Source organism: Dendrobates tinctorius, unplaced genomic scaffold (assembly GCF_039654945.1).
Source record: "Dendrobates tinctorius isolate UK_male_01 unplaced genomic scaffold, ASM3965494v1 ptg000311l, whole genome shotgun sequence".
NCBI classification, from domain to species: domain Eukaryota; kingdom Metazoa; phylum Chordata; class Amphibia; order Anura; family Dendrobatidae; genus Dendrobates; species Dendrobates tinctorius.
The window spans coordinates 2106808-2131912 of NW_027361978.1; the positions used below are offsets into that span (position 1 = coordinate 2106808).

The 25105-nt window shown below is 51.3% G+C and overlaps 1 protein-coding gene across 2 annotated transcripts in view; it reads left to right on the forward strand.

Moving 5' to 3' along the window:
• Positions 1 to 14826: 14826 nt before the first annotated feature.
• WNT9A (Wnt family member 9A) overlaps positions 14827 to 25105 on the forward strand; it is a 142907-nt gene continuing 132628 nt past the window's right edge. For both annotated transcript variants that reach the window (XM_073561029.1, XM_073561030.1), the window contains exon 1: positions 14827 to 15019. In XM_073561029.1, the coding sequence (XP_073417130.1) occupies positions 14940 to 15019 (80 nt within the window). In that variant the 5' untranslated portion in view covers positions 14827 to 14939. The remainder of the gene's footprint in view (positions 15020 to 25105) is intronic.

The window sequence follows — 25105 nt, forward strand, 5'->3', positions numbered from 1 at the left end:
ATTTTATTGTTCAATAAAAATTTGCTTTTGTTTGCATTATCACTGTGTTTTCTTTGTCTCTTTATGTGCTGCAAACACACATATGTGTATTGTATTGTTGAGGTAACTAGTAACGGGTGTTTCACTAGAGGTGTTTTTTATTATTAAAGTCAGCAAACATTACAGTTACATAACATTACAGGGACATAACATTACAGATACATTTTAGTGGCTTAAACCATTTCGTCTTGCCATGCCACACGTCCAATATCCAAAACAAAGTAGGCAGCAAATGTATCCCTCATTTGGGCAACTTCCACTGTTGTCCTCAGTGGGTGATCTTAGTAATCCTGCAATGTGGTATGTTATGATGAGTCACCGAAGGAGGAAAAAACAAAATACCAGCTAAGTCCAGAAAAACCAGAGAGGTTGGCAGCTATCGGATTGCAGACCCCTGAACCTATCCACAACAACTAGCAGTAGCTGTGGGGGGTTCCTACGGTGCCCTAGACCCCTCGATCACAGCCGGAGAGCTACATAGCCTAAAGACAGAAAGGGGAAAAACTAAACTTCCCCAGAGCAGACCCCAAAGCAATAGGCAGCCCCCAACATATAATGATGGTGAAGCAAGATGAAAACACTAACACAGATAGAAAGATAGGTTGAGCAAATGATGGGGCCCAAGCTAACTACATAGGACAGGATAGGAAAGCTGCTGTATGCCATCTGCAAAAACTCTATCAAAATGAGCCAACCGACTGATAGGAAAAACAGGCCCTGAAGACGCTAGGCTTCAAAAGACTATATCAGCACTCAGGTATATTCTGAAGACAGAGCAAAAGATCAACAGATCAGAGACAAAAATGGAATTCAGCTCACCCCCGGCCGGGGATGGCAGAACTCCCAAAAAACAAGGCAAAACAAAAACAAAACTGAAGAGTACAAAGCAGAGCAGAAAATCTTAGCTTTGAGATGCAGGAATCAGACTGGTCTCCAAGAATCCAGCAGGAAAATCACCAGCCAGGAAGAAGGGCGTCGGCAGCCTTACATCCAGTCCTCAATTCCAGCCACCCAGTCATCATCTAGCTACCCAGGTGTTTGGTAATCAGTCTCACTACCTTCCTTCACCAGAGGAGGGAGTTAATCAGACCTCAATGATGAAGGGAAAAATGAACTCACAACAGTACCTCCCCCCTTGAGGAGGGGTCACCGAACCCTCATCCATGCCACCAGGGCGATCCGGGTGAGCCCGATGAAAGGCACGCACCAATCTTTCAGCATGAATATCAGAGGCAGAGACCCAGGAATTATCCTCCTGACCATAACCCTTCCACTTAACCAAATACTGGAGTCTCCGTCTAGCCAGACGGGAATCCAGTATCTTCTCTACCTCATATTCCATGTTACCTTCAACCAATATAGGGTCAGGAGGTGCCACCACAGGAACTACTGGTTCAACAAACCTCTTCAACAAGGACTTATGAAACACATTATGAATTTTAAATGTGACAGGAAGAGCCAACCAAAAAGAGACAGGATTAATAATCTCCAAAATCTTGTAAGGTCCAATAAATCTAGGCTTAAACTTAGGAGAAGCCACCTTCATAGCGATATTTTTTGATGACAACCAAACCATTTCACCCACCTTAAACTGGGGACCAACGGTCCTACGCCGGTTGGAAAACCGCTGGGCCTTTTCCTGGGAGAGAGACAACTTATCCACTACTTGGTCCCAGATCTGGTGCATTCTCTCCACCACAGTGTCAACACCTGGGCAGGCAGAAGGCTCCACCTGCCCTGAAGAAAATCGAGGGTGAAAACCAAAGTTACAAAAAAAAGGTGACATCAAAGTGGCAGAACTAGCTCTATTATTTAAAGCAAATTCGGCCAAGGGCAAAAATGAAACCCAATCATCCTGATCGGCAGAAATAAAACATCTCAAATACGACTCCAAAGTCTGGTTTGTTCTCTCCGTCTGCCCATTGGTCTGAGGGTGAAACGCAGAGGAGAAGGACAACTGAATTCCCAGCTTGGAACAGAAAGTCCTCCAAAATCTAGACACAAACTGAACTCCTCTGTCAGATACAATGTTCTCAGGAATCCCGTGCAAGCGAACCACCTGTTGCAAAAACAAGGGCACCAACTCAGAGGAAGATGGCAACTTAGGGAGTGGTACAAGATGGACCATCTTAGAGAATCTATCACAAATCACCCAAATAACAGTCATTCTCTGAGAGACAGGCATATCAGAGATAATATCCATTGAAATATGGGTCCATGGCCTCCTGGGCACCGGCAAAGGCATCAACAAGCCACTAGAGCGAGAACAAGGTTTAGACCGGGAGCAAGTCCGACAGGACTGCACAAAATTCCTGACATCAAGAGACAAGGCGGGCCACCAAAAAGACCAACTCACCAGATCTCTAGTACCAAAAATACCTGGATGACCAGCCAATGCAGAGCAATGAACTTCAGACATCACTCTCTTCCTCCACTGGTCAGGAACATACAACTTTCCACTGGGACAACGCTCAGGTTTGCCCTCCTGAAACTCTTCCAGAGCACGTCTCAAATCGGGCGAGATGGCAGAAAGAACTACCCCCTCGCCTAAGATGGTAGCAGGCTTAGTCACAACAGGAGAATCAGCAAGGAAATAATAGAGAGGGCGTCTGCCTTGACATTCTTAGTGCCCGGAAGAAAAGAGACCACAAAATCAAAACGTGTGAAAAACAAGGCCCACCTAGCCTGTCTAGGATTCAAGCGCTTGGCCGACTCCAGGTAAATCAAATTCTTGTGGTCAGTAAGGACCACGACTTGGTGTTTGCCTCCCTCCAACCAATGTCTCCACTCCTCAAATGCCCATTTCATGGCCAACAGTTCCCGATTCCCCACATCATAGTTACTTTCGGATGGGGAGAACTTTCGGGAAAAGAAAGCACAAGGATTCATTTTAGATGTCACAGGATCTTTTTGGGACAACACCGCTCCTGCACCAATCTCAAAAGCGTCAACCTCCACCTGAAACGGGAGTGAGACATCAGGTTGCCGCAAAACCGGAGCAGAAGTGAATCTTCGCTTCAGCTCCTGAAAGGAAGAAACAGCCTCCGGAGACCATTCAGCACATCAGCACCCTTCCTAGTCAAATCCGTCAATGGCTTGGCAATACCAGAAAAATTAGCTATAAATTTCCGATAAAAATTAGCAAAACCCAAAAACTTCTGGAGGGTCTTCAAAGAAGTGGGCTGAACCCAATCATAAATGGCCTGTACCTTGGCCGGGTCCATTTCAATAGTTGACGGAGACAAAATAAATCCCAAAAATGAAACCCTCTGTACCCCAAAAAGGCATTTCGATCCCTTGACATACAGGGAATTCTCCCTCAAAATCCGGAACACAGTCCGAACATGTTCCACATGAGAGTCCCAATTCTTGGAGAAGATCAAATTATCATCCAGATAGATAATCAAAAATTTATCCACAAAGTCTCGGAATATATCGTTCATGAAGCACTGGAAGACAGAAGGGGCATTAGTGAGCCCACAAGGCATCACCAGGTACTCAAAATGTCCCTCCGGAGTATTAAACGCCGTCTTCCATTCATCCCCATGCTTAATGCGAATAAGATTATACGCCCCCCTGAGGTCAAGCTTGGTAAACCAGCAAGCACCTTTAACTCTGGAGAATAGATCAGAAATCAGGGGTAACGGATACTGATATTTAACAGTAATTTTGTTGAGGGAACGATAGTCAATACAAGGCCTTAATGAACCATCCTTTTTAGCCACGAAAAAAAAACCAGCACCTAAGGGTGAAGAGGATGGTCTAATATGACCCTTCTCCAATACCTCCTTAATATAGGATCGCATAGCCTCGTGCTCGGGTACAGATAAATTGAAAAGCCGACCCTTGGGGAATTTACACCCCGGGTTCAGCTCAATTGCACAGTCATAACTCCTATGAGGAGGCAAAGACGCAGACTTACTCTCACTAAATACATCATAAAAGTCAGCCAAATAGTCAGGAACATCATGCGACTGGGGAGAGGTAGAGAAAACAGGAGCATCACTAAGGGCACACCGACAACCCCAACTCACCACAGACAAAGATTTCCAATCCAGAACTGGATTATGGATTTGCAACCAGGGAAACCCCAGAACAATGGTATCATGCAAATTATGCAACACCAAAAATCTGCAATTTTCTTGATGTTCTGGGGCGACCCGCATTACCACCTGGGTCCAAAACTGAGGTTTATTCTTCGCCAAAGGAGTAGCATCAATACCCCTCAAAGGGATAGGCGTCCGCAGAGGTGTCATAGGAAATCCACAACGTTTAGCAAAATCCAAGTCCATCAGGTTCAGAGCTGCTCCTGAATCCACAAAAGCCTTGGCAGAAAATGTGGACAGGGAGCAGATCAGAGTAATTGCCAGAAGAAACTTAGGTTGAACACCACCCACAGAAAACGTGTGTACACAACGTTTCTCTCGTTTAGGGCAGACAGAAATAATATGCGAGGCATCTCCACAAAAAAAACACAGCTTATTACGCCTTCTGAACTCCTGACGTTGCACCCTAGACAAAACTCTATCACATTGCATAGGTTTAGACATTTGTTCAACAGGTGGCAACATCTCTCGTGTAGTTTTGGGTTCACGTAAACGCCGATCCACCTGAATGGCTAATGACATAGAATCGTCAAGACCAGAGGTAACAGGAAATCCCACCATAGTATCTTTTACAGTTTCTGACAAACCCTTCCGAAAGAGAGCTGCCAAGGCACCATCATTCCAGGTAGTAAGGACCGCCCACTATCGGAATTTTTGACAGTACAACTCTGCCGAATCCCGACCCTGGCTTAATGCCAACAGGGTCTTTTCAGCCTGATCAATAGCATTAGGTTCATCATACAACAACCCCAAGGCTTGAAAAAATGCGTTCACATTATTCAGAATAGGATCATCAGGTTTCAAAGAAAACGCCCAATCCTGGGGATCGCCGCGCCGCAAAGAGATGACAATTTTAACCTGCTGTGTGGAGTTCCCCGACGAGTTAGGCTTCAAGGCAAAAAATAATTTACAATTATTCTTGAAATTCAAGAATTTAGACCGATCCCCAAAAAACACATCAGGAGTAGGAATCTTTGGTTCAGCAGCATGTGAATGAGCAAGATAGGCGGAAATTCCCCACACTTCAGCAGCGAGCTGCTCCACACGATCAGACAATTGCTTCATCTCCATTGAGAGAAAAAATCCCCCTACGGCCTCAGAGATAAAGAGGAAAAAATATGCACACAAAAAAAAAAATCTGACACTTTTTTTTTCCTTTTTTTTTTTTTTACAATTCTCTCTTGCTATTGAGTACCCTAGAATCTGCGGTATGGCTGGTGATTCTGTTATGATGAGTCACCGAAGGAGGAAAAAACAAAATACCAGCTAAGTCCAGAAAAAACAGAGAGGTTGGCAGCTATCGGATTGCAGACCCCTGAACCTATCCACAACAACTAGCAGTAGCCGTGGGGGGTTCCTACGGTGCCCTAGACCCCTCGATCACAGCCGGAGAGCTACATAGCCTAAAGAAAGAAAGGGGAAAAACTAAACTGCCCCAGAGCTGACCCCAAAGCAATAGGCAGCCCCCAACATATAATGACGGTGAAGCAAGATGAAAACACTAACACAGATAGAAAGATAGGTTGAGCAAATGATGGGGCCCAAGCTAACTACATAGGACAGGATAGGAAAGCTGTTGTCTGCCATCCGCAAAAACCCTATCAAAATGAGCCAACCGACTGATAGGAAAAACAGGCCCTGAAGACGCTAGGCTTCAAAAGACTATATCAGCACTCAGGTATATTCTGAAGACAGAGCAAAAGATCAACAGATCAGAGACAAAAATGGAATTCAGCTCACCCCCGGCCGGGGATGGCAGAACTCCCAAAAAACAAGGCAAAACAAATACAAAACTGAAGAGTACAAAGCGGAGCAGAAAAACTTAGCTTTGAGACGCAGGAATCAGACTGGTCTCCAAGAATCCAGCAGGAAAATCACCAGCCAGGAAGAAGGGCGTCGGCAGCTTTATATCCAGTCCTCAATTCAAGCCACCCAGTCATCATCTAGCTGCCCAGGTGTTTGGTAATCAGTCTCACTACCTTCCTTCACCAAAGGAGGGAGTTCATCAGACCTCAATGATGAAGGGAAAAATGAACTCACAACAGTGGTAGTAACAGGTTTCTCAAGTTCTAAGTGCTGTCACTCACGAGGATGTAATTGTGCAGAACAAGACACGCTTTCACAACCTCATCAATTGTCTCAATTTTTAGATTGATGGGTGTTTCCAAAATGCGCCATTTAGATGCCTGCAAACTAAAGGCACACTCCACAGTTCTTCGTGCCCTTGTCAGTTGGTAGTTGCAAATCTGTTTGGTGTGATTCAAGTCCTCGTCTTGAGTACGGTTTTATGAGGTTGGCACACATTTGAAACGCCTCATCCCCAACCACAACAAATGGCATTCACGGTCCTTCAGTGTTTAGAAGAGGTTGTGGCTGTGGAAAATTTAAATTATTCCCATACAAACGTTGGCCCATGTAAGAGTTTTTGAAAGTCTGTGAGTCATTTCCTCGTCCAAATGAGCCAACGTCCACAAATCGATATTCAGAATCTGCAATCCCCATGAGAACAATCAAAAGGTATTTTTTGTAATTGAAATACTCAGATTCACTTCCAGCAGGTTTCCTAATCCGAATGTGTTTGCTGTCCACAGCCCCCAAACAGTTTGGAAAATTACAAATGTCCTGGAATTTTGCAGCATTTTCCAGCCAGAGTTCAGTTGTGGGTTGGGGGAGGAATTCCTCACGCAGAACGTCACATAAAGCACAACAGGTGTCTCCAGCAATCCCAGAAAGCGTGGACACTCCAATCCGGAATTGATAATGTAGAGATGATAAGGTCTCTCCGGTAGCCAGGAATCTGCCAAACAGAAAATGGAAAAAAAATCAGTACATGGCTTTTATAACAATAATATTAATGACAGGTGTTTGTTTCAAAATTACGTACCTTAGGGTCACTGACAAACGTTCCTCAGCAGGAATTGCTCGACGTAGTTGTGTGTCCTGCCTGGTGATGGATCCTCGGACACGTAGCAGCAAGCTCTGTTCCAACATCCTCGTGCAGTCGAAAAACTTCTGAGGGTTTACACACATGGGGTGTTGCCAGTAGCGATGACGATGTCTTCTCCGTCTTTCTCTTCTTTCTTCTTCACAAGCAACAGGAAAGGAAAAAAAAGACAATTTCAAGTCCAAATCCAGATTACGGTAGAAGCTCTCCGTGCCAAGATCCATCTTGCAGCTCAATACAGCAGCAAAAGACGAGAATTTCATCTGTACAAGGGTCTATATACAGAATATCCATGAGACACGTCCACTGGACATGGCTTGTGTCAAGGAAATGCTCCTGGAAAAGCATTGTCCTATCAAACACATGTGCATAAATAACGCAAACGCATGCCAAAACGCATGCACACGCAGCTTTTTTTTGGCATCATGCGTAAGATTATGAAGATAAATAGCGCTGTGTTAGCATGCAGATGATACGCTGCACACATATACACAAATGTGAACTTAGCCTTAGGCTGGCACCGTGTCTGGCACTGCAGGGTTAGGCTGGTGCTGTGGCACTGCAGGGTTAGGCTGGCACTGCAGGGTTAGGCTGGCACTGTGCTTGGCACTGCAGCGATAGGCTGGCTGGCACTCTGACACTGCAGGGTTAGGCTGGCACTGTGTTGGCACTTCAGGGTTAGGCTGGCACTGCAGGGTTAGGCTGGAACTGTGTTTGGCACTGCAGGGTTAGGCTGGCACTGTGTTTGGTACTGCAGAGATAGGCTGGCACTGCAAGGTTAGGCTGGCACTGTGTTTGGCACTGCAGGGTTAGGTTGGCTGGCACTCTGGCACTGCAGGGTTAGGCTGGCACTGTGTTGGCACTTCAGGGTTAGGCTGGCACTGCAGGGTTAGGCTGCAACTGTGTTTGGCACTGCAGGGTTAGGCTGGCACTGTGTTTGGCGCTGCAGGGTTAGGCTGGCTGGCACTCTGGCACTGCAGGGATAGGCTGGCACTGGTCTGGCACTGTAGGGTTAGGATGGCACTGTGTTTGGCACTGCAGGGTTAGGCTGGCACTGCATGGTTAGACTGGCACTGTGTTTGGCACTGCAGGGTTAGGCTGGCTGGCACTCTGGCACTGCAGGGTTAGGCTGGCACTGTGTTGGCACTGCAGGGTTAGGCTAGCACTGTGTTGGCACTGCAGGGTTAGGCTGGCGCTGTTGCACTGCAGGGTTAGGCTGGCACTGTGTTCGGCAGTTTAGGGTTAGGCTGGCACCATGTTTGGCAGTGCAGGATTAGGCTGGCACTGTGTTTGGCACTGTAGGGTTAAACTGGTGCTGTGTTTGGCACTGCAGGGTTAGGCTGGAACTGTGTTTGGCCCTGTAGGGTTAGGCTGGCACCGTGTTTGGCACTGCAGGGTTAGGCTAGCACTGTAGGGTTAGGTTGGCGCTGTGGCACTGCAGGGTTAGGCTGTCACTGTGTTTGGCACTATAGGGTTAGGCTGGCACCGTGTTTGGCACTGCAGGGTTAGGCTGGCACCGTGTTTGGCACTGCAGGGTTAGGCTGGCACCGTGTTTAGCACTGTAGGGTTAGGCTGGCACCGTGTTTAGCACTGTAGGGTTAGGGTGGCACTGTGTTTGGCACTGCAGGGTTAGGCTGGCACAGTATTTAGCACTGCAGGGTTTGGTGGCACTGTGTTTGGCACTGCAGGGTTTGGCTGGCACAGTTTTTTACACTGCAGGGTTAGGCTGGCACCGTGTTTGGCACTCCAGGGTTAGGCTGGCACCGTGTTTGGCACTGTAGGGTTAGGCTGGCACTGTGTTTGGCACTGCAGGGTTAGGCTGGCACTGTGTTTGGCACTGCAGGGTTAGGCTGGCACCGTGTTTGGCACTGCAGGGTTAGGCTGGCACCGTGTTTGGCACTGCAGGGTTAGGCTGGTACTGTGTTTGGCACTGCAGGGTTAGGCTGGCACCGTGTTTGGCACTGTAGGTTTAGGCTGGCACCGTGTCTGGCACTGCAGGGTTAGGCTGGCACTGTGTTTGGCACTGCAGGGTTAGGCTGGCACCGTGTATGGCACTGTAGGGTTAGGCTGGCACCGTGTTTGGCACTGCAGGGTTAGGCTGGCACTGTGTTTGGCACTGCAGGGTTAGGCTGGCACCGTGTTTGGCACTGTAGGGTTAGGCTGGCACCGTGTTTGGCACTGCAGGGTTAGGCTGGCACCGCGTTTGGCACTGTAGGGTTAGGCTGGCACTGTGTTTGGCACTGCAGGGTTAGGCTGGCACTGTGTTTGGCACTGCAGGGTTAGGGTGGCACCGCGTTTGGCACTGCAGGGTTAGGCTGGCACCGTGTTTGGCACTGCAGGGTTAGGCTGGCACCGTGTTTGGCACTGTAGGGTTAGGCTGGCACTGCAGGGTTAGGCTGGCACTGTGTTTGGCACTGCAGGGTTAGGCTGGCACAGTGTTTGGCACTGCAGGGTTAGGCTGGAACAGTGTTTGACACTGCAGGGTTAGGTTGGCACCGTGTTTTGCACTGCAGGGTTAGGCTGGCACTGTGTTTGGCACTGCAGGGTTAGGGTGGCACCGCGTTTGGCACTGCAGGGTTAGGCTGGCACCGTGTTTGGCACTGCATGGTTAGGCTGGCACCGTGTTTGGCACTGTAGGTTAGGCTGGCACAGTGTTTGGCACTGCAGGGTTAGGTTGGCACCGTGTTTGGCACTGCAGGGTTAGGCTGGCACCGTGTTTGGCACTGTAGGGTTAGGCTGGCACTCCAGGGTTAGGCTGGCACTGTGTTTGGCACTGCAGGGTTAGGCTGGCACAGTGTTTGGCACTGCAGGGTTAGGCTGGCACAGTGTTTGACACTGCAGGGTTAGGTTGGCACCGTGTTTGGCACTGCAGGGTTAGGCTGGCACTGTGTTTGGCACTGCAGGGTTAGGCTGGCACTGTGTTTGGCACTGCAGGGTTAGGCTGGCACTGTGTTTGGCACTGCAGGGTTAGGGTGGCACCGCGTTTGGCACTGCAGGGTTAGGCTGGCACCGTGTTTGGCACTGCAGGGTTAGGCTGGCACCGTGTTTGGCAGTGTAGGGTTAGGCTGGCACCGTGTTTGGCACTGCAGTGTTAGGCTGGCACCGTGTTTGGCAGTGTAGGGTTAGGCTGGCACAGTGTTTGGCAGTGTAGGGTTAGGCTGGCACAGTGTTTGGCACTGCAGGGTTAGGCTGGCACCGTGTTTGGCACTGCAGGGTTAGGCTGGCACCGCGTTTGGCACTGTAGGGTTAGGCTGGCACTGTGTTTGGCACTGCAGGGTTAGGCTGGCATTGTGTTTGGCACTGCAGGGTTAGGGTGGCACCGCGTTTGGCACTGCAGGGTTAGGCTGGCACCGTGTTTGGCACTGCAGGGTTAGGCTGGCACCGTGTTTGGCACTGTAGGGTTAGGCTGGCACTGCAGGGTTAGGCTGGCACTGTGTTTGGCACTGCAGGGTTAGGCTGGCACAGTGTTTGGCACTGCAGGGTTAGGCTGGCACAGTATTTGACACTGCAGGGTTAGGTTGGCACCGTGTTTTGCACTGCAGGGTTAGGCTGGCACTGTGTTTGGCACTGCAGGGTTAGGGTGGCACCGCGTTTGGCACTGCAGGGTTAGGCTGGCACCGAGTTTGGCACTGCATTGTTAGGCTGGCACCGTGTTTGGCACTGTAGGTTAGGATGGCACTGTGTTTGGCGCTGCAGGGTTAGGCTGGCACAGTGTTTGGCACTGCAGGGTTAGGTTGGCACCGTGTTTGGCACTGCAGGGTTAGGCTGGCACCGTGTTTGGCACTGCAGGGTTAGGCTGGCACCATGTTTGGCACTGTAGGGTTAGGCTGGCACTGCAGGGTTAGGCTGGCACTGTGTTTGGCACTGCAGGGTTAGGCTGGCACAGTGTTTGGCACTGCAGGGTTAGGCTGGCACAGTGTTTGACACTGCAGGGTTAGGTTGGCACCGTGTTTGGCACTGCAGGGTTAGGCTGGCACTGTGTTTGGCACTGCAGGGTTAGGCTGGCACTGTGTTTGGCACTGCAGGGTTAGGCTGGCACTGTGTTTGGCACTGCAGGGTTAGGTTGGCACTGTGTTTGGCACTGCAGGGTTAGGGTGGCACCGCGTTTGGCACTGCAGGGTTAGGCTGGCACCGTGTTTGGCACTGCAGGGTTAGGCTGGCACCGTGTTTGGCACTGCAGGGCTAGGCTGGCACCTTGTTTGGCACTGCAGGGTTAGGCTGGCACCGTGTTTGGCACTGTAGGGTTAGGCTGGCACCGTGTTTGGCACTGCAGGGTTAGGCTGGCACAGTGTTTGGCAGTGTAGGGTTAGGCTGGCACAGTGTTTGGCACTGCAGGGTTAGGCTGGCACCGTGTTTGGCACTGCAGGGTTAGGCTGGCACCGCGTTTGGCACTGTAGGGTTAGGCTGGCACTGTGTTTGGCACTGCAGGGTTAGGCTGGCACTGTGTTTGGCACTGCAGGGTTAGGGTGGCACCGCGTTTGGCACTGCAGGGTTAGGCTGGCACCGTGTTTGGCACTGCAGGGTTAGGCTGGCACCGTGTTTGGCACTGTAGGGTTAGGCTGGCACTGCAGGGTTAGGCTGGCACTGTGTTTGGCACTGCAGGGTTAGGCTGGCACAGTGTTTGGCACTGCAGGGTTAGGCTGGCACCGTGTTTGGCACTGCAGGGTTAGGCTGGCACAGTATTTGACACTGCAGGGTTAGGCTGGCACTGTGTTTGGCACTGCAGGGTTAGGCTGGCACTGTGTTTGGCACTGCAGGGTTAGGGTGGCACCGCGTTTGGCACTGCAGGGTTAGGCTGGCACCGTGTTTGGCACTGTAGGTTAGGCTGGCACCGTGTTTGGCACTGCAGGGTTAGGCTGGCACCGTGTTTGGCACTGCAGGGTTAGGCTGGCACCGTGTTTGGCACTGCAGGGTTAGGCTGGCACCGCGTTTGGCACTGTAGGGTTAGGCTGGCACCTTGTTTGGCACTGCAGGGTTAGGCTGGCACCGTGTTTGACACTGCAGGGTTAGGCTGGCACAGTGTTTGGCAGTGTAGGGTTAGGCTGGCACTGTGTTTGGCACTGCAGGGTTAGGCTGGGACCGCGTTTGGCACTGCAGGGTTAGGGTGGCACCGCGTTTGGCACTGCAGGGTTAGGCTGGCACCGTGTTTGGCACTGCAGGGTTAGGCTGGCACCGTGTTTGGCACTGCAGGGTTAGGCTGGCACCGTGTTTGGCACTGTAGGGTTAGGCTGGCACTGCAGGGTTAGGCTGGCACTGTGTTTGGCACTGCAGGGTTAGGCTGGCACTGTGTTTGGCACTGCAGGGTTAGGCTGGCACAGTATTTGACACTGCAGGGTTAGGCTGGCACCGTGTTTGGCACTGTAGGGTTAGGCTGGCACTGTGTTTGGCACTGCAGGGTTAGGCTGGCACAGTGTTTGGCACTGCAGGGTTAGGCTGGCACTGTGTTTGGCACTGCAGGGTTAGGCTGGCACAGTGTTTGGCACTGCAGGGTTAGGCTGGCACTGTGTTTGGCACTGCAGGGTTAGGCTGGCACAGTGTTTGGCACTGCAGGGTTAGGCTGGCACAGTATTTGACACTGCAGGGTTAGGCTGGCACTGTGTTTGGCACTGTAGGGTTAGGCTGGCACTGTGTTTGGCACTGCAGGGTTAGGCTGGCACAGTGTTTGGCACTGCAGGGTTAGGCTGGCACTGTGTTTGGCACTGCAGGGTTAGGCTGGCACTGTGTTTGGCACTGCAGGGTTAGGCTGGCACAGTATTTGACACTGCAGGGTTAGGCTGGCACTGTGTTTGGCACTGTAGGGTTAGGCTGGCACTGCAGGGTTAGGCTGGCACTGTGTTTGGCACTGCAGGGTTAGGCTGGCACTGTGTTTGGCACTGCAGGGTTAGGCTGGCACAGTATTTGACACTGCAGGGTTAGGCTGGCACTGTGTTTGGCACTGTAGGGTTAGGCTGGCACTGTGTTTGGCACTGCAGGGTTAGGCTGGCACAGTGTTTGGCACTGCAGGGTTAGGCTGGCACCGTGTTTGGCACTGTAGGGTTAGGCTGGCACTGCAGGGTTAGGCTGGCACTGTGTTTGGCACTGCAGGGTTAGGCTGGCACTGTGTTTGGCACTGCAGGGTTAGGCTGGCACAGTATTTGACACTGCAGGGTTAGGCTGGCACCGTGTTTGGCACTGTAGGGTTAGGCTGGCACTGTGTTTGGCACTGCAGGGTTAGGCTGGCACAGTGTTTGGCACTGCAGGGTTAGGCTGGCACTGTGTTTGGCACTGCAGGGTTAGGCTGGCACAGTGTTTGGCACTGCAGGGTTAGGCTGGCACTGTGTTTGGCACTGCAGGGTTAGGCTGGCACAGTGTTTGGCACTGCAGGGTTAGGCTGGCACAGTATTTGACACTGCAGGGTTAGGCTGGCACTGTGTTTGGCACTGTAGGGTTAGGCTGGCACTGTGTTTGGCACTGCAGGGTTAGGCTGGCACAGTGTTTGGCACTGCAGGGTTAGGCTGGCACTGTGTTTGGCACTGCAGGGTTAGGCTGGCACTGTGTTTGGCACTGCAGGGTTAGGCTGGCACAGTATTTGACACTGCAGGGTTAGGCTGGCACTGTGTTTGGCACTGTAGGGTTAGGCTGGCACTGCAGGGTTAGGCTGGCACTGTGTTTGGCACTGCAGGGTTAGGCTGGCACAGTATTTGACACTGCAGGGTTAGGCTGGCACTGTGTTTGGCACTGTAGGGTTAGGCTGGCACTGCAGGGTTAGGCTGGCACTGTGTTTGGCACTGCAGGGTTAGGCTGGCACAGTATTTGACACTGCAGGGTTAGGCTGGCACTGTGTTTGGCACTGTAGGGTTAGGCTGGCACTGTGTTTGGCACTGCAGGGTTAGGCTGGCACAGTGTTTGGCACTGCAGGGTTAGGCTGGCACAGTGTTTGGCACTGCAGGGTTAGGCTGGCACTGTGTTTGGCACTGCAGGGTTAGGCTGGCACAGTGTTTGGCACTGCAGGGCTAGGCTGGCACCGTGTTTGGCACTGCAGGGTTAGGCTGGCACTGTGTTTGGCACTGCAGGGTTAGGCTGGCACTGTGTTTGGCACTGCAGGGTTAGGCTGGCACTGTGTTTGGCACTGCAGGGTTAGGCTGGCACTGTGTTTGGCACTGTAGGGTTAGGCTGGCACTGCAGGGTTAGGCTGGCACCGTGTTTGGCACTGCAGGGTTAGGCTGGCACCGTGTTTGGCACTGCAGGGTTAGGCTGGCACTGTGTTTGGCACTGCACGGTTAGGCTGGCACTGTGTTTGGCACTGCACGGTTAGGCTGGCACTGTGTTTGGCACTGCAGGGTTAGGCTGGCACTGTGTTTGGCACTGCAGGGTTAGGCTGGCACTGTGTTTGGCACTGCAGGGTTAGGCTGGCACTGTGTTTGGCACTGCAGGGTTAGGCTGGCACTGTGTTTGGCACTGTAGGGTTAGGCTGGCACTGCAGGGTTAGGCTGGCACCGTGTTTGGCACTGCAGGGTTAGGCTGGCACCGTGTTTGGCACTGCAGGGTTAGGCTGGCACTGTGTTTGGCACTGCACGGTTAGGCTGGCACTGTGTTTGGCACTGCACGGTTAGGCTGGCACTGTTTGGCCCCGCTGTCCGGGCGCTGTGGCAGTGCAGGGGTTACGCCGGGTGTGCGGGAGGAGGAAGCGCAGCTGCTGGGAGGAGGAGGAGAGGGCAGGAGGGAAGGGGTGGTCCCGCTGCTCGGGGTGGTCCCGCTGCTCGGGGTGATGGCGGCTCCGCCTCGGCTCTATAAGAAGCGCAGATCTGCGAGGAGGAAAACTCCAACACAAACTCCGCGAGCGCGATGGTCAGCGCCAGAGCCGCAGCAAGATGCTGGATGGACAGGGCTCCCTGGGATGGCTGTCACTTGTAGTCCTCCTCTCCAGCGGACCGGCGGCGGCTTACTTCGGGTAGGTGACAGTCTGCAGCGCCAGGAACCTGCGGGGATTGATCGCAGCGGGATCAGCGGTGATACCGAGTGTCTGAGCTGAGGGGTACAGTGTATCTAAGCGATGGCACCTGTGCGGAGATACAAAGTATTTGAGCTGGAGCGGAGCATTGCTGCGGTACAGGGAGGAGAAGAGGAGAGCAGCCTGGAGCCGACCGGGAGGAGCTGCGCTACATGTATCTAATCTGGAGGAAGAGCTGCGCTACATGTATCTAATCTGGAGGAAGAGCTGCGGTACATGTATCTAATCTGGAGGAAGAGCTGCGGTACATGTATCTAATCTGCAGGAAGAGCTGGGGTACATGTATCTAATCTGGAGGATGAGCTGGGGTATATGTCTAATCTGCAGGAAGAGCTGCGGTACACGTATCTAATCTGGAGGAAGAGCTGGGGTACATGTATCTAATCTGGAGGATGAGCTGGGGTATATGTCTAATCTGCAGGAAGAGCTGCGGTACACGTATCTAATCTGGAGGAAGAGCTGGGGTACATGTATCTAATCTGGAGGATGAGCTGGGGTATATGTCTAATCTGCAGGAAGAGCTGCGGTACACGTATCTAATCTGGAGGAAGAGCTGGGGTACATGTGTCTAATCTGCAGGAAGAGCTGGGGTACATGTGTCTAATCTGCAGGAAGAGCTGGGGTACATGTGTCTAATCTGCAGGAAGAGCTGGGGTACGTGTATCTAATCTGGAGGATGAGCTGGGGTACATGTGTCTAATCTGCAGGAAGAGCTGGGGTACATGTGTCTAATCTGGAGGATGAGCTGGGGTACATGTGTCTAATCTGGAGGATGAGCTGGGGTACATGTGTCTAATCTGCAGGAAGAGCTGGGGTACATGTATCTAATCTGGAGGATGAGCTGGGGTACATGTGTCTAATCTGGAGGATGAGCTGGGGTACATGTGTCTAATCTGGAGGATGAGCTGGGGTACATGTGTCTAATCTGCAGGAAGAGCTGGGGTACATGTATCTAATCTGGAGGATGAGCTGGGGTACATGTGTCTAATCTGGAGGATGAGCTGGGGTACGTGTATCTAATCTGCAGGAAGAGCTGGGGTACATGTGTCTAATCTGCAGGAAGAGCTGGGGTACATGTGTCTAATCTGGAGGATGAGCTGGGGTACATGTATCTAATCTGGAGAATGAGCTGGGGTACATGTATCTAATCTGGAGAATGAGCTGGGGTACATGTGTCTAATCCGGAGGATGAGCTGGGGTACGTGTATCTAATCCGGAGGATGAGCTGGGGTACGTGTATCTAATCCGGAGGATGAGCTGGGGTACGTGTATCTAATCTGGAGGATGAGCTGGGGTACGTGTGTCTAATCTGGAGGACGAGCTGGGGTACGTGTGTCTAATCCGGAGGACGAGCTGGGGTATGTGTATCTAATCCGGAGGACGAGCTGGGGTACGTGTATCTAATCTGGAGGACGAGCTGGGGTACGTGTGTCTAATCTGGAGGACGAGCTGGGGTACGTGTGTCTAATCTGGAGGACGAGCTGGGGTACGTGTGTCTAATCTGGAGGACGAGCTGGGGTACGTGTGTCTAATCTGGAGGACGAGCTGGGGTACGTGTGTCTAATCTGGAGGACGAGCTGGGGTACGTGTATCTAATCCGGAGGACGAGCTGGGGTATGTGTGTCTAATCTGGAGGATGAGCTGGGGTACGTGTGTCTAATCTGGAGGATGAGCTGGGGTACGTGTGTCTAATCCGGAGGACGAGCTGGGGTACGTGTGTCTAATCCGGAGGACGAGCTGGGGTACGTGTGTCTAATCCGGAGGACGAGCTGGGGTACGTGTGTCTAATCTGGAGGACGAGCTGGGGTACGTGTGTCTAATCTGGAGGACGAGCTGGGGTACGTGTGTCTAATCTGGAGGACGAGCTGGGGTACGTGTGTCTAATCTGGAGGATGAGCTGGGGTACGTGTGTCTAATCTGGAGGATGAGCTGGGGTACGTGTGTCTAATCTGGAGGATGAGCTGGGGTACGTGTGTCTAATCCGGAGGACGAGCTGGGGTACGTGTGTCTAATCCGGAGGACGAGCTGGGGTACGTGTGTCTAATCCGGAGGACGAGCTGGGGTACGTGTGTCTAATCCGGAGGACGAGCTGGGGTACGTGTGTCTAATCTGGAGGACGAGCTGGGGTACGTGTGTCTAATCTGGAGGACGAGCTGGGGTACGTGTGTCTAATCTGGAGGACGAGCTGGGGTACGTGTGTCTAATCTGGAGGATGAGCTGGGGTACGTGTGTCTAATCCGGAGGATGAGCTGGGGTACGTGTGTCTAATCTGGAGGACGAGCTGGGGTACGTGTGTCTAATCCGGAGGACGAGCTGGGGTACGTGTGTCTAATCCGGAGGACGAGCTGGGGTACGTGTGTCTAATCTGGAGGACGAGCTGGGGTACGTGTGTCTAATCTGGAGGACGAGCTGGGGTACGTGTGTCTAATCTGGAGGACGAGCTGGGGTACGTGTGTCTAATCTGGAGGACGAGCTGGGGTACGTGTGTCTAATCCGGAGGACGAGCTGGGGTACCTATCAATATATTGAAGAATTTGGGGTACATTGTATCTAGTGTGGAGGAGCTGCGGTACATGTATGTGTTCTGGATGCCGTGTATAGAATCTGTTGTCTCCTCTGATGGCTCTGTCTTGCATTATCGGCATCTCGAGACTCTTCACAGCTTGTTGTGCTCTTGTTTTGGTGGTTGTGGAGCAGTGAGGTGCGGACCCTCGTAGCCGCAGTTACAGCTGTGCAAAGAGTTACGGTGCTGATACTCTGTGATGTCTCGTACCCTGTGTGATTGAGACTTGGTCCCATCAGCTGCTCCAGGAGATTGTTCTGTCTACAGGACTGAAGTGTAGCCCCCCGGTCATAAGCTCCCTGATAGCTACACTATGGGGCAACCGGCTCTGCCCTCCGGGGGCTTCTCTGTTCTCATCTACATCCATAGACATTAATATGGAGAAAGTATGTGCCCCCCACATCCTCCTCCGGGGGCTTCACTGTCCTCATCTACATCCATAGACATTAATATGGAGAAAGTATGTGCCCCCCACATCCACCTCCGGGGGCTTCTCTGTTCTCATCTACATCCATAGACATTAATATGGAGAAAGTATGTGCCCCCCACATCCACCTCCGGGGGCTTCTCTGTTCTCATCTACATCCATAGACATTAATATGGAGAAAGTATGTGCCCCCCACATCCACCTCCGGGGGCTTCACTGTCCTCATCTACATCCATAGACATTAATATGGAGAAAGTATGTGCCCCCCACATCCACCTCCGGGGGCTTCTCTGTTCTCATCTACATCCATAGACATTAATATGGAGAAAGTATGTGCCCCCCACATCCACCTCCGGGGGCTTCACTGTCCTCATCTACATCCATAGACATTAATATGGAGAAAGTATGTGCCCCCCACATCCACCTCCGGGGGCTTCTCTGTTCTCATCTACATCCATAGACATTAATATGGAGAAAGTATGTGCCCCCCACATCCACCTCCGGGGGCTTCTCTGTTCTCATCTACATCCATAGACATTAATATGGAGAAAGTATGTGCCCCCCACATCCACCTCCGGGGGCTTCTCTGTTCTCATCTACATCCATAGACATTAATATGGAGAAAGTATGTGCCCCCCACATCCACCTCCGGGGGCTTCTCTGTTCTCATCTACATCCATAGACATTAATATGGAGAAAGTATGTGCCCCCCACATCCACCTCCGGGGGCTTCTCTGTTCTCATCTACATCCATAGACATTAATATGGAGAAAGTATGTGCCCCCCACATCCACCTCCGGGGGCTTCTCTGTTCTCATCTACATCCATAGACATTAATATGGAGAAAGTATGTGCCCCCCACATCCTCCTCCAGGGGCTTCTCTGTTCTCATCTACATCCATAGACATTAATATGGAGAAAGTATGTGCCCCCCACATCCTCCTCCAGGGGCTTCTCTGTTCTCATCTACATCCATAGACATTAATATGGAGAAAGTATGTGCCCCCCACATCCACCTCCGGGGGCTTCTCTGTTCTCATCTACATCCATAGACATTAATATGGAGAAAGTATGTGCCCCCCACATCCACCTCCGGGGGCTTCTCTGTTCTCATCTACATCCATAGACATTAATATGGAGAAAGTATGTGCCCCCCACATCCACCTCCGGGGGCTTCTCTGTTCTCATCTACATCCATAGACATTAATATGGAGAAAGTATGTGCCCCCCACATCCTCCTCCGGAGGCTTCTCTGTTCTCATCTACATCCATAGACATTAATATGGAGAAAGTATGTGCCCCCCACATCCTCCTCCGGGGGCTTCACTGTCCTCATCTACATCCATAGACATTAATATGGAGAAAGTATGTGCCCCCCACATCCTCCTCCGGGGGCTTCACTGTCCTCATCTACATCCATAGACATTAATATGGAGAAAGTATGTGCCCCCCACATCCTCCTCCGGGGGCTTCACTGTCCTCATCTACATCCATAGACATTAATATGGAGAAAGTATGTGCCCCCCACATCCTCCTCCGGGGGCTTCACTGTCCTCATCTACATCCATAGACATTAATATGGAGAAAGTATGTGCCCCCCACATCCTCCTCCGGGGGCTTCACTGTCCTCATCTACATCCATAGACATTAATATAGAGAAAGTATGTGCCCCCCACATCCACCTCCGGGGGCTTCTCTGTTCTCATCTACATCCATAGACATTAATATGGAGAAAGTATGTGCCCCCCACATCCTCCTCCGGGGGCTTCACTGTCCTCATCTACATCCATAGACATTAATATGGAGAAAGTATGTGCCCCCCACATCCTCCTCCGGGGGCTTCACTGTCCTCATCTACATCCATAGACATTAATATGGAGAAAGTATGTGCCCCCCACATCCTCCTCCGGGGGCTTCACTGTCCTCATCTACATCCATAGACATTAATATGGAGAAAGTATGTGCCCCCCACATCCTCCTCCGGGGGCTTCACTGTCCTCATCTACATCCATAGACATTAATATAGAGAAAGTATGTGCCCCCCACATCCACCTCCGGGGGCTTCACTGTCCTCATCTACATCCATAGACATTAATATGGAGAAAGTATGTGCCCCCCACATCCACCTCCAGGGGCTTCACTGTCCTCATCTACATCCATAGACATTAATATGGAGAAAGTATGTGCCCCCCACATCCTCCTCCGGGGGCTTCACTGTCCTCATCTACATCCATAGACATTAATATGGAGAAAGTATGTGCCCCCCACATCCTCCTCCGGGGGCTTCACTGTCCTCATCTACATCCATAGACATTAATATGGAGAAAGTATGTGCCCCCCACATCCACCTCCGGGGGCTTCACTGTCCTCATCTACATCCATAGACATTAATATGGAGAAAGTATGTGCCCCCCACATCCACCTCCAGGGGCTTCACTGTCCTCATCTACATCCATAGACATTAATATGGAGAAAGTATGTGCCCCCCACATCCACCTCCGGGGGCTTCTCTGTTCTCATCTACATCCATAGACATTAATATGGAGAAAGTATGTGCCCCCCACATCCACCTCCGGGGGCTTCACTGTCCTCATCTACATCCATAGACATTAATATGGAGAAAGTATGTGCCCCCCACATCCACCTCCGGGGGCTTCACTGTCCTCATCTACATCCATAGACATTAATATGGAGAAAGTATGTGCCCCCCACATCCACCTCCGGGGGCTTCACTGTCCTCATCTACATCCATAGACATTAATATGGAGAAAGTATGTGCCCCCCACATCCACCTCCGGGGGCTTCACTGTCCTCATCTACATCCATAGACATTAATATGGAGAAAGTATGTGCCCCCCACATCCACCTCCGGGGGCTTCACTGTCCTCATCTACATCCATAGACATTAATATAGAGAAAGTATGTGCCCCCCACATCCACCTCCGGGGGCTTCACTGTCCTCATCTACATCCATAGACATTAATATGGAGAAAGTATGTGCCCCCCACATCCACCTCCAGGGGCTTCACTGTCCTCATCTACATCCATAGACATTAATATGGAGAAAGTATGTGCCCCCCACATCCTCCTCCGGGGGCTTCACTGTCCTCATCTACATCCATAGACATTAATATGGAGAAAGTATGTGCCCCCCACATCCTCCTCCGGGGGCTTCACTGTCCTCATCTACATCCATAGACATTAATATGGAGAAAGTATGTGCCCCCCACATCCACCTCCGGGGGCTTCACTGTCCTCATCTACATCCATAGACATTAATATGGAGAAAGTATGTGCCCCCCACATCCACCTCCAGGGGCTTCACTGTCCTCATCTACATCCATAGACATTAATATGGAGAAAGTATGTGCCCCCCACATCCACCTCCGGGGGCTTCTCTGTTCTCATCTACATCCATAGACATTAATATAGAGAAAGTATGTGCCCCCCACATCCACCTCCGGGGGCTTCACTGTCCTCATCTACATCCATAGACATTAATATGGAGAAAGTATGTGCCCCCCACATCCACCTCCAGGGGCTTCACTGTCCTCATCTACATCCATAGACATTAATATGGAGAAAGTATGTGCCCCCCACATCCTCCTCCGGGGGCTTCACTGTCCTCATCTACATCCATAGACATTAATATGGAGAAAGTATGTGCCCCCCACATCCACCTCCGGGGGCTTCACTGTCCTCATCTACATCCATAGACATTAATATGGAGAAAGTATGTGCCCCCCACATCCACCTCCGGGGGCTTCACTGTCCTCATCTACATCCATAGACATTAATATGGAGAAAGTATGTGCCCCCCACATCCACCTCCGGGGGCTTCACTGTCCTCATCTACACCCATAGACATTAATATGGAGAAAGTATGTGCCCCCCACATCCACCTCCAGGGGCTTCACTGTCCTCATCTACACCCATAGACATTAATATGGAGGAAAGTATGTGCCCCCCACATCCTCCTCCGGGGGCTTCACTGTCCTCATCTACATCCATAGACATTAATATGGAGAAAGTATGTGCCCCCCACATCCACCTCCGGGGGCTTCACTGTCCTCATCTACACCCATAGACATTAATATGGAGGAAAGTATGTGCCCCCCATATCCTCCTCCGGGGGCTTCACTGTCCTCATCTACATCCATAGACATTAATATGGAGAAAGTATGTGCCCCCCACATCCACCTCCGGGGGCTTCTCTGTCCTCATCTACATCCATAGACATTAATATGGAGAAAGTATGTGCCCCCCACATCCTCCTCCGGGGGCTTCACTGTTCTCATCTACATCCATAGACATTAATATAGAGAAAGTATGTGCCCCCCACATCCACCTCCGGGGGCTTCTCTGTCCTCATCTACATCCATAGACATTAATATGGAGAAAGTATGTGCCCCCCACATCCACCTCCGGGGGCTTCACTGTTCTCATCTACATCCATAGACATTAATATAGAGAAAGTATGTGCCCCCCACATCCTCCTCCGGGGGCTTCACTGTCCTCATCTACATCCAAAGACATTAATATAGAGAAAGTATGTGCCCCCCACATCCACCTCCGGGGGCTTCACTGCCCTCATCTACATCCATAGACATTAATATGGAGAAAGTATGTGCCCCCCACATCCTCCTCCGGGGGCTTCACTGTCCTCATCTACATCCATAGACATTAATATGGAGAAAGTATGTGCCCCCCACATCCATCTCCGGGGGCTTCACTGTCCTCATCTACATCCATAGACATTAATATGGAGAAAGTATGTGCCCCCCACATCCTCCTCCGGGGGCTTCACTGTCCTCATCTACATCCATAGACATTAATATGGAGAAAGTATGTGCCCCCCACATCCACCTCCGGGGGCTTCACTGTCCTCATCTACATTCATAGACATTAATATGGGGAAAGTATGTGCCCCCCACATCCACCTCCGGGGGCTTCACTGTCCTCATCTACATCAATAGACATTAATATGGAGAAAGTATGCGCCCCCCACATCCACCTCCGGGGGCTTCACTGTCCTCATCTACATCCATAGACATTAATATGGGGAAAGTATGTGCCCCCCACATCCACCTCCGGGGGCTTCACTGTCCTCATCTACATTCATAGACATTAATATGGAGAAAGTATGTGCCCCCCACATCCATCTCCGGGGGCTTCACTGTCCTCATCTACATCCATAGACATTAATATGGAGAAAGTATGTGCCCCCCACATCCACCTCCGGGGGCTTCACTGTCCTCATCTACATCCATAGACATTAATATGGAGAAAGTATGTGCCCCCCACATCCTCCTCCGGGGGCTTCACTGTCCTCATCTACATCCATAGACATTAATATGGAGAAAGTATGTGCCCCCCACATCCTCCTCCGGGGGCTTCACTGTCCTCATCTACATCCATAGACATTAATATGGAGAAAGTATGTGCCCCCCACATCCACCTCCGGGGGCTTCTCTGTCCTCATCTACATCCATAGACATTAATATGGAGAAAGTATGTGCCCCCCACATCCTCCTCCGGGGGGTTCACTGTCCTCTATCTGCACTGGGCTTAGTCATTGCGGACAGATAAGGGTCTTTCACAAACTGTTCTTAGGCTCTGTGCACACGGTGCGGATTGTGCTGCTGGTCCGCAGCGTTTCAGGGTCCGCAGCAGATTTAGCTGCGTTGTACAGTACCATTGTCTTCAATGGAAAACGCTGTGCACACGCTGCGGATCTTTCTGCGCGGTTTTGCTGCAGTTTACAATCCGCAGCGTGTCAACTCTTTTGTGCAGAACTGCTGCGGTTTCACACTTCTCAAAATCCGCACCACCAAAAAACTCCGTGTGCACATTCCCTTATGAAGCAGAAGCTACATTTGTCCACAATGTCTTGTGCTGAAGATTTCCCGTCTCTGGGGCTGAGGGTCCGTGGCCATCCCCTGATAACAGAACATACCACTACCCTCCTCCACCATACATTCGTACAGGGGGCACAATGCAGTCAGGGGTTAATGTCGTCTTGGAATCAGCAATCCCAGACAGAACACGTCTCCTCCAGAGTCCAGTGGTGGCGGCTTTACACCACTCCATCTGCGGCTTGGTATTGTGCTTGGTGATAAACGGCTGCTGCTCGGCCATGAAGCTCCTGGTGGGGGCGCATTGTTTATGTTGTTAAAGAAGACTTGTCCATTGATACCTGCTGCTGCGTTCCATAGAAACATAGAATAGTCTATCCACTGACAGCGTACGCGAGGGCTGTGCAGCTGTGGGGTCAGCAGAGCGCTGGTGACTTCTCGGCCTTCTGCTCGGCAGCACGTGGCCCCCACTCTGTATCGCTGCGGGGTCTCGATGTTATAAACCTGGAGGTGATTTACACTGAGTGATTGTGGTTTGTTGATTAGAGCGTGCGGTCTGTTACTCTTCTCCATCTAGGTTGTGTTCTGCTGTGTTCCTGCTCGGTGCTGTGAAGTTTCACTCGTTCAATACGGAATCCTGAGATTTTTCTCACTCGACACTGCAATCTGTGAGGCATCTCTCGCTCTGCGCTGTTCTCTGTGAGGCATCTCTCGCTCGGTGCTCTGTTCTCTGTGAGGTATCTCTCGCTCTGCGCTGTTCTCTGTGAGGTATCTCTCGCTCGGTGCTCTGTTCTCTGTGAGGTATCTCTCGCTCTGCGCTGTTCTCTGTGAGGTATCTCTCGCTCGGTGCTCTGTTCTCTGTGAGGTATCTCTCGCTCGGTGCTCTGTTCTCTGTGAGGTATCTCTCGCTCGGTGCTCTGTTCTCTGTGAGGTATCTCTCGCTCGGTGCTCTGTTCTCTGTGAGGTATCTCTCGCTCGGTGCTCTGTTCTCTGTGAGGTATCTCTCGCTCGGTGCTCTGTTCTCTGTGAGGTATCTCTCGCTCGGTGCTCTGTACTCTGTGAGGTATCTCTCGCTCGGTGCTCTGTTCTCTGTGAGGTATCTCTCGCTCGGTGCTCTGTTCTCTGTGAGGTATCTCTCGCTCGGTGCTCTGTACTCTGTGAGGCATCTCTCGCTCGGTGCT